This window comes from Petromyzon marinus, chromosome 36 (assembly GCF_048934315.1).
Source record: "Petromyzon marinus isolate PM22_M1 ecotype Great Lakes invasive population chromosome 36, UKy_Petmar_22M1.pri1.0, whole genome shotgun sequence".
Classification (NCBI taxonomy): domain Eukaryota; kingdom Metazoa; phylum Chordata; class Hyperoartia; order Petromyzontiformes; family Petromyzontidae; genus Petromyzon; species Petromyzon marinus.
In genome coordinates, this window is record NC_133702.1 from 5252160 (window position 1) to 5269185 (window position 17026).

Here is a 17026-nt window from a genome sequence, read left to right on the forward strand (position 1 = left end):
CGATTTCTGGTCACGGCTAAAATCAGCAGTGAATGATATCCGAACCGGTCCCTGGTTTCCGCCCACCCATCCATCCACCCACCCACCCCTTCAGCAAAAGCAACAATAATAATTGCGGTGAAGTATGGTCAAAACATAATTCCGTGACAAACTCAGCGTGGAGAGACTTCATGCAGTGTGTAGTGCATTGGCTAATGGCTGTGATTTATCACCATTACTATGATTAGTCGAGCGTGGTCAAAAGTATTTCACAAACGGGTCCCTTAACAGAGTTGCATCCCCATAATTTCCACGCCTCTGCGCCGTGTCTCTTCATGGATTATATGCACCGATGTTTAGTTTGTGGATGCATTTTCCCTTTCACTCTCAAATGCAAAAATAAAACAATGCACATACATCTCAAACTACAATATAGATCTTCTCCCCGTATCGTTTTTTTTTAACGACGATATTTGTTTCGGTTTGACAAAACAAACTTAGGAAACACTTCACAAAAATATCTCTGAAGAAACCCCATTGTGATCGATGCGGTGACAGCAGAGAATGAAAAAAAAAGCGACAACTTTATAGACAAAAACCACTCAACAAAATGTGTAAAACGAAGCGCAGCAGTTTTTGTGCCAAGATTATATTTAGTTGCAAAGTTAGTTGCAAAGTTTGCCCGAGTGCGCGCGGCGAGCGAGGCGTGAGTGGTTGAAATCAGCAGTCTCGGAGTTGGTGATGAGTGAGCGAGAGGCAAGGGACGTTTATAATGAGCCGCAACGCGAAGTTGCAGAGCGCAATCTTCAGACGCGATGTTGGTGGCGCGTGTGTTCGGGAAAGTGGGGTGGGATGTGGGGGGGAGGGGGGTGGTGCGTGACCGAGCGAGGTAGGTGTGACGTTTAGGAGGAGGGATGGGTGAGGAGTGGTGGTGGTGGTGGGTGGTGCGGGAGTGGTGGGTGGTGCGGGAGAGATGAAAACGGAGTGGTGGTGGTGGTGGTGGGAGAGACAACGCCAGCCTATAACATACACAGCACGGCTCCCTATCTGCAGGTCTGCTGCGTGTGCTCTTAAAGAGGCGCAGAGCCTCCATCCTCCTCTGCATTCAATCTGGGGACAGCGACGCTGCAGCTGTCACTCAGCCTCTGGAAGTGGTGAGTGAGTGATTGCGCTGTTGAGTACAATGGTTGGTAGGGTAGTTCACTCAACACACACACACACGAGAGAGAGAGTGAGAGAGACATTGTCACACGCACACACGAGGTTAACTTGCTGACAGTAGTTAACTTAAAGCAACAGTCCGCCAAGACTGATCGTCAGAAGCAGCTCAGGAAGAGAGCATTCATTGACTTGATCTGTTTTTTTTCGCAATGTTAATATTCATAGTTGTGGACAGAACGTTTGATTTCAATTTGTTCCGCGTGTACAACTTCGTAGACATTTTATGCCCGGCCTATATAGAACTGTTTAACACGTAGGCTTTCGCGACCAATATTATTCATAATAAATGTCTTTGGGTTAGATCGCGTTTATTTATAAATGTGTCGTAACCCTCCACCACCCGACACGGCCAATCAGCAAAGAAATATATGGAACGTATGCAGAAATATAAGTTCCTAACCTATATACGATACACACTCAACTTTTGTGTGCCACTAATGACGAAAAACTCAACAGGTACTTACATGTGCTTGTCTGTGATTTTGTCGTTCAGAGGCTCTGATTTGAATTTGAACTAGCAAGCGATACTTAACTTGCTACGTTTGCTGTAGATATCGTTCTCATCGTCTATGGAGTCCACCCACAAGGTAACGTTCAACTTTAACGGTAAAACTATGCACGCATATCCGTGGCCGCAATATCGATGCACATTAGTTACGCAACGCTTTGTCTATGTATATACGTGCATGTATGCTGCATTGAATCGAAAAAAATAAGTGATATTCAACAGGAGGTATTTACGTATGGGAAATAACTGGTGAACTCCAGACAGACAAATAGAGGGATCTCAGTCAGCCTTCAGATACGAGGCTAAAGCTCATGATAATGTGAGTTGCGTGTATGCCTGTAAAACAACTATGAAATTATGTTTAATAAAAACGTCGTTCTCGGACTGTAAATGTTGTGAATTTGCTCTCCAACACACCGGTGTGCTGTACTATTAACGGATTGGCCACGTTCTGTGTACGTGACAACCCCCTACTAGTTGGCTGTGTCGGGTGGCGACGGGTTTCATGACACATTTACGCGATCTAATTAAAAACACCTATCTTATGACTGTTTAATATTGGCGTCCAAACAATATATTATTTTTTATGTGATGTACATATACGCGTGTGTTTTTTTTTACATGGGCAACCTGCACATGTGATGTATATTTTGTATGCCCATGTTCTAAAATCGACCTCCGTAAGATACATTTAGCATTTATGGTGTAAGTTTAACACGTAGGCTTTCGCGACCAATATCATCCGTGATAAAGGTTTTTTGGGTTAGATCTCGTAAATATAAATTATTGTAATTGTTGTCGATTTGCTCTCAAACACACCGGTGTGCTGTACTAGTAACGAATTGCCATGTTCTATTTACCTGACAAACCTTACTAATTGGCTGGATATAAACCCCCCCCCAAAAACTATATTATGTATGGTGTGAGTGTTTACTGCCGATGGCAAGAAGAATGCTCGCTGCGTTGTACGCATTTTAGAAAAAAAAGGACTGTACACACTTTTATCACTCACAAAAAGGCGGAGGGGTTAATTGAGTAGAAGGCTGCGGAGTACGTATGTAATTTAAACCTACGAACATTGGATTTCGTGAGTGTAGAAACCGCGAAGCGAGTGACGTGCATTGAATAATGGCGTAAGATCGCGGATTGGAAGTCGACCCTCGTCCGAGGGGGCACACTATTAGCTTTTCTCTGGAGATTGTTGAACGTGAGGATGCGGAACAACATGCACGACCACGGATTTAAAACAATAAATACACCGAGCAGTTAATGGTTCTCCCTCAAAATGCTTGATGGAAATGAGCAATTTCCACACACGTAGAGGGAAAAACCGCACAACACCATCGTGTTATCAGTATGAATTCTGTTCTCCGTGGGCATATATATTTCGTTTTATTGGAACGTGTTGACAGATGGGGGCAGTACCAGAGTACGCAAAACGCCGCGAGAGGATATGTTGGCAGCAACTGGCGTGCTATGAACGGACTGCCGTAGCAGGCATCAGGGGCATTGAGAGACGGGAGAAATGTGTGGTGCACATTCAAAAAGAAGGATCTGTAATGGCCGAGTAATGTTTTACAGCATAGTGCGTCGACCTACATGCATCTGGAAAAAGGAGCCTACCGTTCCCGAAACATGTTTACGCTCCACATCTGCTGGTGATGAAATTGTTCTAAAACTTGCGTGGTAGAGAAAACAAGTCGTAGATTTATTCTTCTTTTAAGGTTTCACCGTGTTGGTTTTTATTTTTATTAATTGCTACGGGTGTACGACTTATAGCCCGAGCCCCCCAGGGGAACTGATATTCCGTTGGGTTTAGACAATATATAATTCCAGAATTGTATAGCATTGCATGTGGGTTTTTTAATGTTTTAAATGTGTCCAGCTTTTCCGTACCAGTGCTTCCAAGACACTTGACGACGACGACACCAGAGTTTGAGATAACGAGAGGCAGTGGATGGATCGAAGGAGAGATACTTTAGGTCAAAGGTCTAATTGGACGGCTGTGGTGTGAATTTGACGGGCAAAGAATAGAGGCTAGCATCTGTTTTTGAAGTGCAGATTGAGACAGGTTCTTCAACACTCACATTGAAGAAAATTCACACCGTTAACTGCAATGTTCCCATCAGTCACCATACTATATCGCAAATCACCATTGCGCCATCGTCAAGATTCACTGCTGCTCCACACAATTGGCTTCCATTTCATCATTAAGATCATCATCGGCCATGATGAATTTACTGCTTCAATAGGCCTCCATAAGCCACCGACCATCTCTCAAGATACTGCGATGTAACAATCCACCTCGCACTTGCGCACCAGCTGATTTATTCACTCCATCTCCACCAGTGCCTCTTTTAGTTTGTTTTGTATAAAAAAAATACGCATTGCTCACATGTTCATCAGTAACAGAGCACCGCGAATGTCTCCAAAAGGAAATAGACTTGAAGACATCTATCTACCAAAAAAAACTTACAAAAAAACCACATGGGAATGTTGTTTGCCATAAGTATGACTGAAATTGTTGCACAAAACGACTCATTTGAAACGTTGGCACAGAGTCTGATGCTTGCATAATTGACTTGAGATTAAGGAAGTATTTGCAACAAGCAAAGTGGAAATGGAATGGTGCTTACCATAATAGTGCACATATCACAATGGCTAGTTTGTAAGTTGAAAAATCCCCACCCATATATTACTGAAGAAATACCACCGGGCAACACATTGCGGACTTTGAAACATTGTTCATAGCATTTGAAAAATGTTCATCACATTAGACATTTAAATATTAAGATGATGTGATGCATACATTTTGTGGAATTCTAAAGTCCTAACTTGCAGCGATAAGATCCTCTGAAGACCAACATAGTTCCAAATGACAAAAACTCAACGCATTCGTCACTAACATTGGCACGAAACGGAAAAAATATATACCTTATAGGTAACGTTTTAGGCAATGGGCCTTCACAGCAGAGCGATAGAGAGGCCAAGAAAATTGAGTGAATAGTGGAGACAGTATTATGTAACCCCATGGGGCACTGATCGAATGCAATTTTAAGATACATAGATTAACAGTCTTAAATTGGCATATGGACAGTTACCCATGAGTACATTTTTAGTTACAGACAAATGTATAATCTCCGATTGAGATAATTATTTTGGCTACTAATGAACTAGTCACATTGACTACAGGACACATAATAAAAAAAGAAAATAATTGATTTTTTTTTCTTGCCAGGAAAGCCTCATTGAGTGCCAGGAGTAATTTTCATATTTCTAATCGGGAGGTTTGGCCACTTTCTCTTTGTGCCGCTTGTTGCAGAGGTTCACTGTTCGAATCCAGTGGGTTACCCTGGTTATTACTGCGGGGTACAATTACCGTAATAAGACTTCACTGACGACACCATGTGCCCAATGTCAGGGTCCAAATTTGGCCAGATTACACCGCAAATTACTCTCAACTGTGATTCTACACAGCAATCATCCCCCCCCCCCCCCTACTGGCAGACTAATGCCCCAGGTCACTTGAAAACGAGACTATCTTGATTTCTTGAGTTCCAACTTGGTAAAAAAAAAAACCCGTATATAGTCCACACAAAGGAATCAGTAGCACACTTGCTGTGCTTGCTGTACTGCATTCTACAGGGACCTCAATAACCTGACAGCCATGAGTAGTATGCACACCATTGCAACACAATCCAGGAATTTTAAATTATGAATTACATTCGCGTACCACCACTCACTCACTCACTACCACGTAGTGGGCAGCAGAGGGCAATGCAGCTGAAGCCACTATTGTACTGTATTTGTATGCGTCCACATCTGTGCTCTCCATCTCCATCAACACGCGTTGACCAGTGCAGTGAAGTGTGGTCAAATTAGCACTGCAACCCACGCGGAGTCGCCAGGGCCCTCATCCATCAATGGAAATGACAAAGAAGAAGGGCTGTACACATGTACCTGTTCCGCAACAACCAAGCACATTAGTGATGCTGAACGATTAATGCGATAGCACACAAATATCTCTCTTGACAATAGAAACAGCCCCCATTTGGAAATATTCAACTGGGTGGAGGGTGACCCACCTCTGACATACAAAGCTTGGGACACACTGGAAGAAGAACGTCCCACAATAACGAAAGAGTTTAGAACGACATTGTCTCGAGTGGAATACTGCATTGTGATGCAACTGAAGAAAAACAACAACCGGACTTTGAATGTCCTGAGGAAGACTTACAGATTTACAAGGAGAACTGCTTTCAAAAGACGTCGATCCTGGGAAAACCTGGACAGGTGACAACACTCACCGCCGTGGCACAGCAGTGGATCAAGTGCCTCGCAGTGTGAAATGGGAAAGTTCAACTTCTGGTTAGGTATTCACTCAGCCCGTCATACCCTTCGTTGTTGATACAAAAAAACGAGTAGCACTGATTGATAATACTTTTTTTTTTTAGTACCACTGGGTAGGGAAATCAAGAGTGATTGTTTTATATAAGAACAAATTTGCACCCTCCCACCGGGAGCAAGTGGAAACTTCACCACTGGCTTTGGGCTGAACTGCCACGGGACGGTAATTGCCTCATGCACAACGGAGTGAGAGGCCACTTTGACAAACTTACGAATGGATGGAAAGAAATTGGCGACTTAACACGTGACCAAAAATGTATCCGTAATAGAGGTTTCTTTTGGGGGTTAGATCGCGGAAATATAAGTGTATCGTTAAACCTGCCGCCATCCGACGCAGCCAATTAGTAAGGTTCGTCACGTTAACAGAACGTGCCAGTGGGTGACGTGTTCATCTCTCTAGTATGTTGGAGCGTAAACCCACCGCAACATTCACAATTAGAGTATCGCGACGTTTCGCCGGTAATTACAACGAGCATCATCAGGCGCCAGCCAGACTTGTTCTGGCTGTGTCGGGTGGTGGCGGGTTTCACGGCACAATGGCATTTACGCGATCTCGCGCGCAAAAAAAAAAAATCCTCGATTAGGAATTAACTGCTACGTGAAACAACAGTAAATATTTCCAAAGCAACATTTTAAGAGAAATACTGTACAGAAGATATGAAACATGCGAACAAATATGTGCACAGTTGTTTTACGTAGACTTTCACAACCGGCATTATTCGTGGTTATATTCTTTTGGGTTAGATCGTGTAGGTATAATATCAATTCCCGGTCACTCATCCGATAAGCAAGCGTAATGTTGACGACGTCAATACGACGTTGCGCTGGGGATTACATCGAGCATCATCGGTCGTTGACAAAAAAAGCTCAGCTCTCTCGCAGGAAGCTCTGACGCATGTACGTGTGTATGTATGTTGAACTTCTTTCACGCCGTACGTAGCCAACCGTGATAATAGGAGTTGCGGGGAGAGGATAAAAAAAACTAAATACCAAAAAGTAGTTGTAACTAAATTAGTTTTATATTTAGTATAGTGGTGGAGTGTATAGTAGTGTCATATATATAGTAGTGTAGTGTGTTGTAGTGTAGTACTGTAGTGTATAGTGTAGTGTATAGTGTACTGTGTAGTTGTGTAGTGTATAGTAGTGTAGTGTGTAGGTATATTGGTTTGTATGTAGAACTTCTTTCGCACCATACATATCAAACCGTCCTATTCGAACTAAAAAAAACCACCGAATTAAATCAAGGCGACGCAAATTATTGAACACAAATAGTATGGTGCATGATAGACATTTAAACAGTACGTTATGAAATCTAAATTAATTTTAATAACATTACAGAGGTTCGCTTGTTTTGTTTAATCTTGTACAATCCTCTCTCTGAAGGCATGCAACATTATCTTTGCGTGATTTCATGGGCAGCAATGATAAAAAAAAAACTATCCCATAATTGATTTACTGCAAGAAATGTATGTTCAAATTCATCACAACATGGGCATTATTAAAATTGTGGCCAATTCCTTGATACTGCGCTGCATCAATGCCACTTAAAAAAGGCAATCACAAAACAAGTGTATTTTTAATACAAAATGTACACTAAACCAAGCTTCCTATATATATAAAAAAACATAAAAATCTATAATTCGAATGTACAGTAATTTGGAATTATGTTAAAATGTTCTAAAATACAATTTTACTTTGATTCGTTAAAGGCAATGAATGTGTGCAATGTGCTAAGCGATTTGTAACGCCCTTTTTCAAACGGACGTCATTGCAACGAAATCAAATGCTCGATTATGGTCGTGCATCGTTTAAAAAATGCATTAAAGTGAGATAATGTTTTGTTCTTCATTTTAATGCAATGATTTTACATTTTCATAGCCAATTGAGAGGGTTTATTGTCATTGATGTTGTGCCTTCGCGGATAATCGAGGCCGCAAGTTTTTGTCACGAAGATGAAAGTCCAAACGGAGGCACTTGCGATTGTCGAGAGGATTCGGTTTCTGAAGCTCTTACCGCCAGCCTTAATTGGATTTAGTTGTTGTTGTTGTTAAATGGAACGTTTTATATATTTGCGTGTCCAAAGATATCACAGTTGGGGTCATGCGAGTCGTTTTGCTCGCTCAGAGTAAACAGTTAAAGGCGAGGATTTTAATTTAGACGACGCCGTGCCTTAAAATGAAGATGCAACATTAAACACAAAAGAGCGGCTTCGTATTTATTCCGATGTTTTCTTCATTATAACGTGTCTACATTTTAATTATGCATCCATAAGTTTGCAGCATATCCATAAATACAAAACAGTATACATTACACGTGACAATAATTTAAAGCCCTTTTGGCAATCCGCTGCTAAATTAAAGGGTCCGTCTGCTGTGTCGCTCACGGGGGATTGTTTGACCATACTTCACCGTGGCAGTATGGGTTGGGGAAGGGGATGGATGGGAGTGACCTTATTCAGATATCTCTGGCCGCTGACCATGACCAGGAATCGAACTCAGGTTACCCGTGCTCACGGCGTAGTTTGCCCATCACTATGCCACCGTCCCACTCTGGAATTGATTTACCAAATGCTAATTCAATAAAAGAACTGTGGTTTATATAAATGTATATATTTAAATTAAAATCATGATTTGGTTATGCTGCATTGGCAGCGGTGCACAAGGCACAATTAACATTCGCCAATAACACCGACTTACAAGGATATATATACATACTGTTGACTGTAATCAGAAACATCTCGGGCATTTCCCCCTCTTCACAGCTAAAATGTAGCCGACATAGCTGTTAACCACGTATTTAAATGAGAGTTATTTAATAAAAGCCTTTTATATTCTTGGTTCTTTCGGTGAAGTCACGAAAGCTTTAAATCAAAATAAAAGCATTTTAGTTAACTGAAGTGTCTGCATGGGCGACAGCTTTAGGTTAAGAAGCAATCCCACAGGCTTGGCAGTAAGGGGTGTCGGGCAAAGGCAAGTTATTCTTAAATGAACAAAGGGGGGTTCTTAAAAAGAACAGAGGACCCTTAGGCTAAAAAGATGGTATTTTGGCTCAGCAGAGATTCCTCTGCTCAACAGAGAGTCCTGAAGCTGACCCAAGTCCCCGAACGTACCATGAGAAGTACGTATATTATTGTGGAGGGAAAGACCCTTCGGCTATAACTATTGATTCTGGGCAAAGATTAGGTCTTCATATTGAGCAGACATCCTATTTATGTTGAGCTACAGTGAGGGAAAAAAGTATTTGATCCCCTGCTGATTTTGTACGTTTGCCCACTGACAAAGAAATGATCAGTCTATAATTTTAATGGTAGGTTTATTTGAACAGTGAGAGACAGAATAACAACAAAAAAATCCAGAAAAACGCATGTCAAAAGTGTTATACATTTATTTGCATTTTAATGAGGGAAATAAGTATTTGACCCCCTCTCAATCAGACATATTTCTGCCTCCCAGATGTCTTTTATACAGGTAACGAGCTGAAATTAGGAGCACACTCTTAAAGGGAGTGCTACGTATGGCAGTGCCTTCACCGCTGCTGTTGTCAAGTCAGAATCACAATCTTGATTTATCCTCGATAAAAATCCGATGAACTGTGAATCTCGTTTTCACCGCTGTCCAGTAGGGGGCACGGGGTCAGAACGTTACAACAACAAACAGTTACAAACAAACACAGGCGTGCAAAGTATAGGAAAGGTAAGCAAATGCACTAAAAATAAATAGGTACAAAAGATAAAGAAGACCAGGTCTCCTCGTCACTGTGAGGCAAAAAGTCCACGTGGCGCTGTGGATGGAGGGAAGACGTTCAACTTTACAAAATACTGGGCAAATGAGAAGAGTTATTACGGTGATGACCGTCTTTGAATTGGTGTTTTATCAATCAAGTATTTCGTAATGAACTATTAAAGATTAAAATGGTATACGGTGTGGAGTTTGCGATATTTCACATGTACCTTGTGGTTTGTTACCGAAAGGTAAATTATATAAAAAAAAAGGATCCATATTCCTGGTTCTTTTGGTAAAGCTCAAATGTAGCCGACATAGGTTAAGAACCAATCCCATAGGCTTGGCAGTAAGGGGTGTCGGGAAAAGGCAAGTTATTCTTAAATGCCTTTACCGAAAGACCCAAGAATATGAATCCCTGCAGTCACGAAAGCTTTAAATCAAAATTATAAGGATCGTTACGCTGCGTAGATAACACGGGATATATGGATCTTTCAAAACATCGCGTTGTTCACGTGGTACCAAAGCAAGTCAGTCACACAGAGATGATATTTGTTCTATTTTCAAAACGCCACCGTTAAACATTTTCCTAATCATTTTTCAAAATAAACACAACGATTTCACGGATAACTTGAAAAATAAGGCAATATTTCTGAGCACTTATCCCGTGTTAAAGAAAACATGGACTGCCCTTTAGATGTACACCAAAATCACTCTTCAAATATATTTAACTCGGGTAAAGGTAAAGCTAAAGGTGCCACATTTGTACTTGCATGCTCACACCAATGCCCACACCAATGCCGAGGGAAAGGACCCCCACTAAAGGGAGCTCCAGAGAGCTCCTCCAAAGCAGGGTGTTTTTGGCCTACTCTTTTTTTTTGCTGGCCAGACGTTTTAGAAGTGGTGGGAGTACCGAAATTTTACCCAACTGCACACGACCTGCCGATCTACTGTGCTGTACACAATTATACTGCTGGATGGACAGAGGGGGTCAGGGTTGGGGGTGAATTGAAGAAATGTGCCCATTGTTTAAGCTGCCATGCCGGGAGATTGAACCGGCGACCTCTGTTTTTTTGCGAGCGCAGTGTGCTAACCATTTCGCTCTTAACTCAATAAATAGATCCTGAAACAACATGTTTTTTTTTATTCCACAGTTCAGTGGAAAGCTGTGAACGCTCAGTGTGTCTCACTCCGTATGGAGACAGCAGGTATAAATAAAGGTTCAACCTTTGCCAAAACCCACCACTGGTAATGTCCACATAACAATCGCCTGGGAATCCAATTTCCAAGATACGCATTTTTCTTCTAAAGGACGAAATATGGCTATTTTTGCACCTTCCAGACATCAAAAATGTAATTTACACATTTTAGCGATGAATGGTTATTTTTCTTGCTCCGGTATACGAGCATACGTGCGCGGTTATGCACATATAACTTTATTCCACTGTAGCCTTATTTCAGCGGTGCATGGATAACGGCAAATCATATTGATGAAAGCTACAGGCAGCGTAGTAAAATGTACCATCGCTGTTGTTGCAATGACAGATTTATTGTCTCTGAAAACCTTGCCCACGGTCAATAAACGATAAGCATGCGCTTAATTGTGCAGTCAAGAAATCTGTTTATAAATAGGGCTGATTACGTTTTTTTTTCTGCTCACAACAACCTGAGGTGAGCTGCAGATATACGCCGACGACACAGTTTAATGTGGATTGTTGTCTGATTGCTGTCTGATTGTTGTCTGGTTGTCTGATGTGTGATTTAAATTGAAATGCCACAAGTGTGGTTCAGCATCCCCCCCCCCCCCCTTAGCTGAGTGAGTAAAGCATTGTTCCTTTGCATTCTCAAGTATTAAAATTCTTGTTCTTGTTGTCAGCCTGAAAATTCGTAGTGCTGGGCGCTGGTGGCGATACGTTCATTTCCTCGCCTGGTACAAAGGGGGTCGTGGGTTTGATCCCAACCCTGACGCCTGTATATTTTGGGTTTGCGGTGTCTCTCTCCCTGTGGTTGCGTGCATGTTTCTCCAGGTCCTCCAGTTTTTCCCTCCCACATTCAGAATCAACATCGCGCGTTTAGAGTATTTGGCTGCTATAAATGTCCACGCGATAAGCCACTTCGTTGGGCTATCATTTGTGGCCAGGTCTCTTCTGAAAAAGAGCTGTGTAGCCCAGTGGTCCTTACCTAAATACATTTTTGTTTTCTTCCATTCCTTCCTTTACCCAGTTGCTCCTGTCCAGCAGTGACCTTTGAACTCTTTGATGTCATCTCTCTGCCGCCATCGCTTACGTTTGTCTTCCTCTGCTCTCCCCCCCACTCCTCCTCTTGTTCCACAAAGACCACAAGGAGAACTACTTTAACAAATGGCTTCAGAATTTTCTCACAATTACAAGGCAATTGCACTCCTGGTGTCATGAATTGAGGCCAACACATTTCCATTCTGGACTCTCACAATGAGCAGAGGTCTTTTTTTTGTTATTCCACATGAGCGCCCTGCAAAGAGTGTCCGTCACCCGCCAATCAAACCAACATTTGTAATACTCAGAGCTAGCCGAATAAGCTAAATGAAGTGAAATTACAAATGTATTAATAAAATAAATAATAATCATGCAATTATTTGTGAATGGGCGGAAACCGTGATGTCGCTAAGTTCAGTACTCTGACATTGAATTATCCATCAGAGCCATCTGACCATCTCTAGCATTGCTGTTCTTTTGATATATATAAAAAGTTATTTTTGGAACAGTGATAAAAAATGTGATTTAAAAGGCAAAAAAACTAAATTGAACAAAGCGATTTTGCTATTGCAGAGCTGTTATCATTGGGCACTTCATGGCATCTGTCAGATGTCCTATATATATTTTAGTGTTCGATAAAATCAATGTGGGTGGTTGGACAAAGAACGTGTCCTTTATTTGCATTTGAATGTTTTTAGAGACACAGCGAGACATCAAAAAACAGGCCAGGGAGTGCACACACGCACACAGGGGCCAAGCATCAATATCCCGCAAATGTAATTTGCTGTCATCACTTTATAATGACGGCAAGTTTTGCATTGTGAATGATTTTTCTTTACAAAAAAATCCACTCCTGGATGCGCATATCCATCATTTGTCGCTCTAAACGCCCCTGACTCTGTTGGAACTCAATGGATCCAAACATTATTGACAAGCTTTAGCTTATTCTTGGTTCTTTCGGTAAAGTCACGTTGAAGGGAAACAAAATAATAAAATATATATAAAACAATAAAATTCTCACGACGTTTCGACTGCAACACAAGCAGTCATCATCAGGTGTGAAAACCAACGTCAATTCGCTTTGATAATTCGCGACGTGAGAACTAAAGCGAACGATACCATACCTCCCATCATCTCTTTCCCCCCAAATTATCATAACCTTGCTCTACAGTAAATATAAAAAATATATGGATTAACATTGATCGATTATACCTTTGCAGAAGAGTAGGCCAAATAGCCTCTAGAGGAGCTCTCTATAACTCCTTCTGCCAACAGTGGCATGAGCCACTTTTACCTTTCTCTCATGCTGTTTGTTGCTGGCTGCATGGCATTTTGGGCCAATGAGCTTGCATGAAATGTATGTTGAACTTATTTTGTGCTGGACATTGTCAATTGTGCTAATCAGTGGTGGGAGGGGGGGGGGGGACAGCAAAGTAAACACAAAAAACACTCCCAAAGAAATTAGTTTTCAATGTAGATTATTTAAAAGTGCATATCGGAAGGAAGAGCATTCCAGACGGCCGCAGAAGCGCATCTGACCGTCTCTGTTCGATGGCGAGCCAAAAGCCGCTGCTGCAGGGATGATCTGAGTTCACGTGATGGTGTGTGCTTGGCAACCGTGATTTAAAATAAAAAGCTCATCGTGATTGAGATTCCCCGGGGATAAGACTGCTCTTTGGGTAATGAGACAGGAAGATCATTGTGGAGGAAGCTGCTGCTGCCGAGCGAATAGACCTCACGAACGAAACCACCGTTCATTATCACCAACATAGTTTAAGCCATAAAGCACGCATGCAGATGTCAGAACGAATACGATGAAACACCAGTTTTGTGGGTAATCCATTGAAATTCATTTTATTAATCAGCTGCTGTCTAATTAAAAAATTACTGTGAACATATGGGCAACTTAGAATGCAGGCCACCTGTGGCACAACTGCCACCCATCAGAATTCTTAAGCGCGTTGCGCCCCCATCGACAGCCGTTCGCCTCCGGCTGTTTGACCGGTAACCGGGCAGTGATTGACTGAGCTTGCTTGGATCATTATCCTACTCTGTGGGGTGACGAAATAAAACGGCGTGGAAATCCATCGAGGCTCTAAAGTAGAAGACTCAACCCTCCATCCCCCCCCGCCTCGAAATATTTTTAAAGTCTAGTAAAAAAAAATCGGTACAATATTTTTACACCGGTGGTTGTTTTTCTTCAAAGACGAAATGTATGCTGAAATTATTTGGCATCGCACGTAGCCAACCGCGCTAATCAGAGGTATGGAGGTAAGGGACAGCAAACTAAACCCAAAAAGCAGTTTTAAAGAAGTGGGTTTTCATTCGAGATTTAAAGTTAATAGCTCCAGTGGCTTCCCAACATCGGAGGAAAGAGCGTTCCAGACGGCCGCACATCGCAGAAAGTGTGCGATGCAAATGAATGAGTAAATGTGCTCGTGCGTGCCCCCTCGAGTTCAGCGTTAGTCCATGACATCTAAGTGCAAAACTAAGGGGGCAGGGAGGAAGCTTCCCACCAAACATGGAGCCCCTTCACTACCTCCTCTCCAGTGGGCATTGATTCGTAAGAGCATTCATTAGGGCATTTAGGCACCCCCTCCCCCTTTCCCCACTCCCTTTGTTGTCTTCTCCTATGGGGGTATCAGAGCTTAGGAAGATGCCAGGGTTGTAGCGTTTATAGAAACGGTTTATTGAAACATGCCCTTTAAACTGGTCTCCACTGCGCTGTAATGTGTTTGTGCCGGCGTCAACCTCCCTGTCACATCCTCTGTGTTGTGCACCTTCATATTTTTGTTCATAGTCTAGGACTGACTGAGTCGTGCCTCCAAGTTCCCCCTCATGCACTTTTTAAAAAAGGTCACGGGTACTCGGGTCGATTAAAGCCGTGTTGCTGCAGCTCCCCGCAACAGACTTGGGTCCCTGAACTTTTACTCGACTTGTGTTTTGAATAATTTAGGCCTGAACAGGGGTGGGGAGCAGGGGCACATATTTGTTCGACTCAAGTGACCTAGCATTTGAGCAATGGGGGCACTCCGTGTGGCCGCAGATAAATGCCGAGGAGGACCGTGTCCTGTATGGCACAGGCAGGCGCTTGGTATTGCCAGAGCGGTGCAGGTTCTATACCAGGAGATAAATGGAGGATTTTGAACTCGAGCGGAGGTCAACTCGCGCTAGGAGGAATTTGGTTTTGTGTTTCGCCCCCCCCCCCCAAGAGCACAACACTGCTCAATTTGAATGCCTTGCAAAATCTACAGGAAACCGTTCTGATTATGCACCAATCAGAGAAAGGCTCTGAGGGGGCTTGAGAAAAGGTTACTTTACTCTCATTGGTTCCAGGGAGATGAAAAGCAAAATTTAATGTCACTTTGCAGGACACTATCAAAATGAGATAAATGGCCCAAGTAACCTCTTTAGTCATGCTAGCGCCTGTGATTTCATTTTCCTCTGGCTATTAATGCAGCTGTGTGCAGAGCACTCACTTCACATCGCATATTCCTTTGGGGGCCAAAGAAATATGCACCTCTTAGTGGAATGTTAACAGTGGTTCTTATAGGTCAAGATTCGTCCTTGCCATAGAAGTGTGGAAATGCCACTTCTGACCGAGGACTGCCGTTGGAGATCAACACTGTACAATGCCAATGTTGAGTACAGGAGCCCTTTTTTGTCCAGTATCTTTCAAACTGCTGAATTAAAATGGTACTCGTGTAAATTACCACTTACATTATTTATTGCTCTCCATCTTTAGATGTCAGTTAAGCTTTAGCAATGCATCACTTTGTCCTTGGGAAGAAAACAAAAGCTCTTGTGGTTTTCGGGGGAGGGGGAAGCATTTGGAAACGTTTACGCAAATCTACCAAGCCTCAAAATACGTGCTTTTGACGATCCCGATGCTAGATGGATCCTCTGAGATCCATACATCTCTTTTACAGGGATGTCAATTCCCCCAGCGGGACAAGCCTTGATTCTCTGGAATAAACTGGGTGTGAGGGAATTGTCTGGCAGTTGGATTTTAGCCAAGGACACGTGGGTTTAACATTTCTGCTCCGAAATTCTCTGGAAAGACAACCTCCAGAGGGTTTCATCTGTCCACTACAAAAAGCGGAGCTCCAAATACTCATGTAATACTTCATGTGGATATTATTGCAATTGTCACATTAATAGTTGTTTTTTGAATCAGTAAATATGATTAACATTTTGTATCTGTATTCTATGTGTTGCTAACATATCTCCAAGCCAAGGCACGGCCGCTGTCAAGTTCATTCTTTTTTGTTACTGTTAGCATATTGACGAAACATTATTAATCTACTGCTAGATTAAGGTTTCTCTAATATCGCTGTCGGTCCTGAACAGCTACAATTGTCTTCCCTTCCACATCTGCTCCGATTCTATCACTGCAACCGTATTGGTCATCCAGAATGTGATACTAATCTGAAAATGAGAATTACAAAATTTATTTCTTTCGGACCTATATTATTCAATAAACATTGCACTCGTCTGCCAATTGATAAACATGAAATGCTAGATTGCGGGACTAAAGGATAAGATTGCGAGTAAACCTATGTTTTAGAATTTAAACATTAAGCAATGCTAATTTTTAAAAGAGGAAATCTGGGTCTTTGAAATTGCTTTTTATTTTATTTTATTTGATCGCGGAGCTCCATTTACATTGGTGACGGGGTGCAGGTGTGTGCACAGCACTTTTGCCGAAGCCACTTTCTCCGTTCACAGCGCAGCGGGCAGATAGTGCCATTGATGGATAATGCAGGGAGCTCAGTAGGCTTTGCCGAGGAGCGATAAGACTCCTGCTCCTGCCGCTGCTGCTGCTGCCGCTGCTGCTGCTACTGCAAGCGTATGGGTCGAAGGACATTGAAGGAACGCTTGGCGGAAGGCAGCGTCGGGCAAATGTGACGAACCATCTGGGCAGGAGGGTGGCAGGAAGATCATCCTAAGAGTCGCCG

At 42.5% G+C, this 17026-nt stretch overlaps 1 protein-coding gene across 3 annotated transcripts in view; it reads left to right on the top strand.

Moving 5' to 3' along the window:
* The window catches only part of LOC116949375 (isotocin receptor), a 73938-nt gene that overhangs the window by 40471 nt on the left and 16441 nt on the right, over positions 1–17026 (top strand). Inside the window, exon 1 of one of the 3 annotated variants that reach the window (XM_032966626.2) lies at positions 959–1133. The exons of 1 other annotated variant lie outside the window; for it this stretch is intronic. Coding sequence is in view for 1 of the 2 variants with exons in the window: in XM_076072057.1 (XP_075928172.1) it covers positions 1770–1787 (18 nt within the window). In the remaining variant the exon portion in view is untranslated. One more of the 3 variants, XM_076072057.1, reaches the window with a different exon arrangement.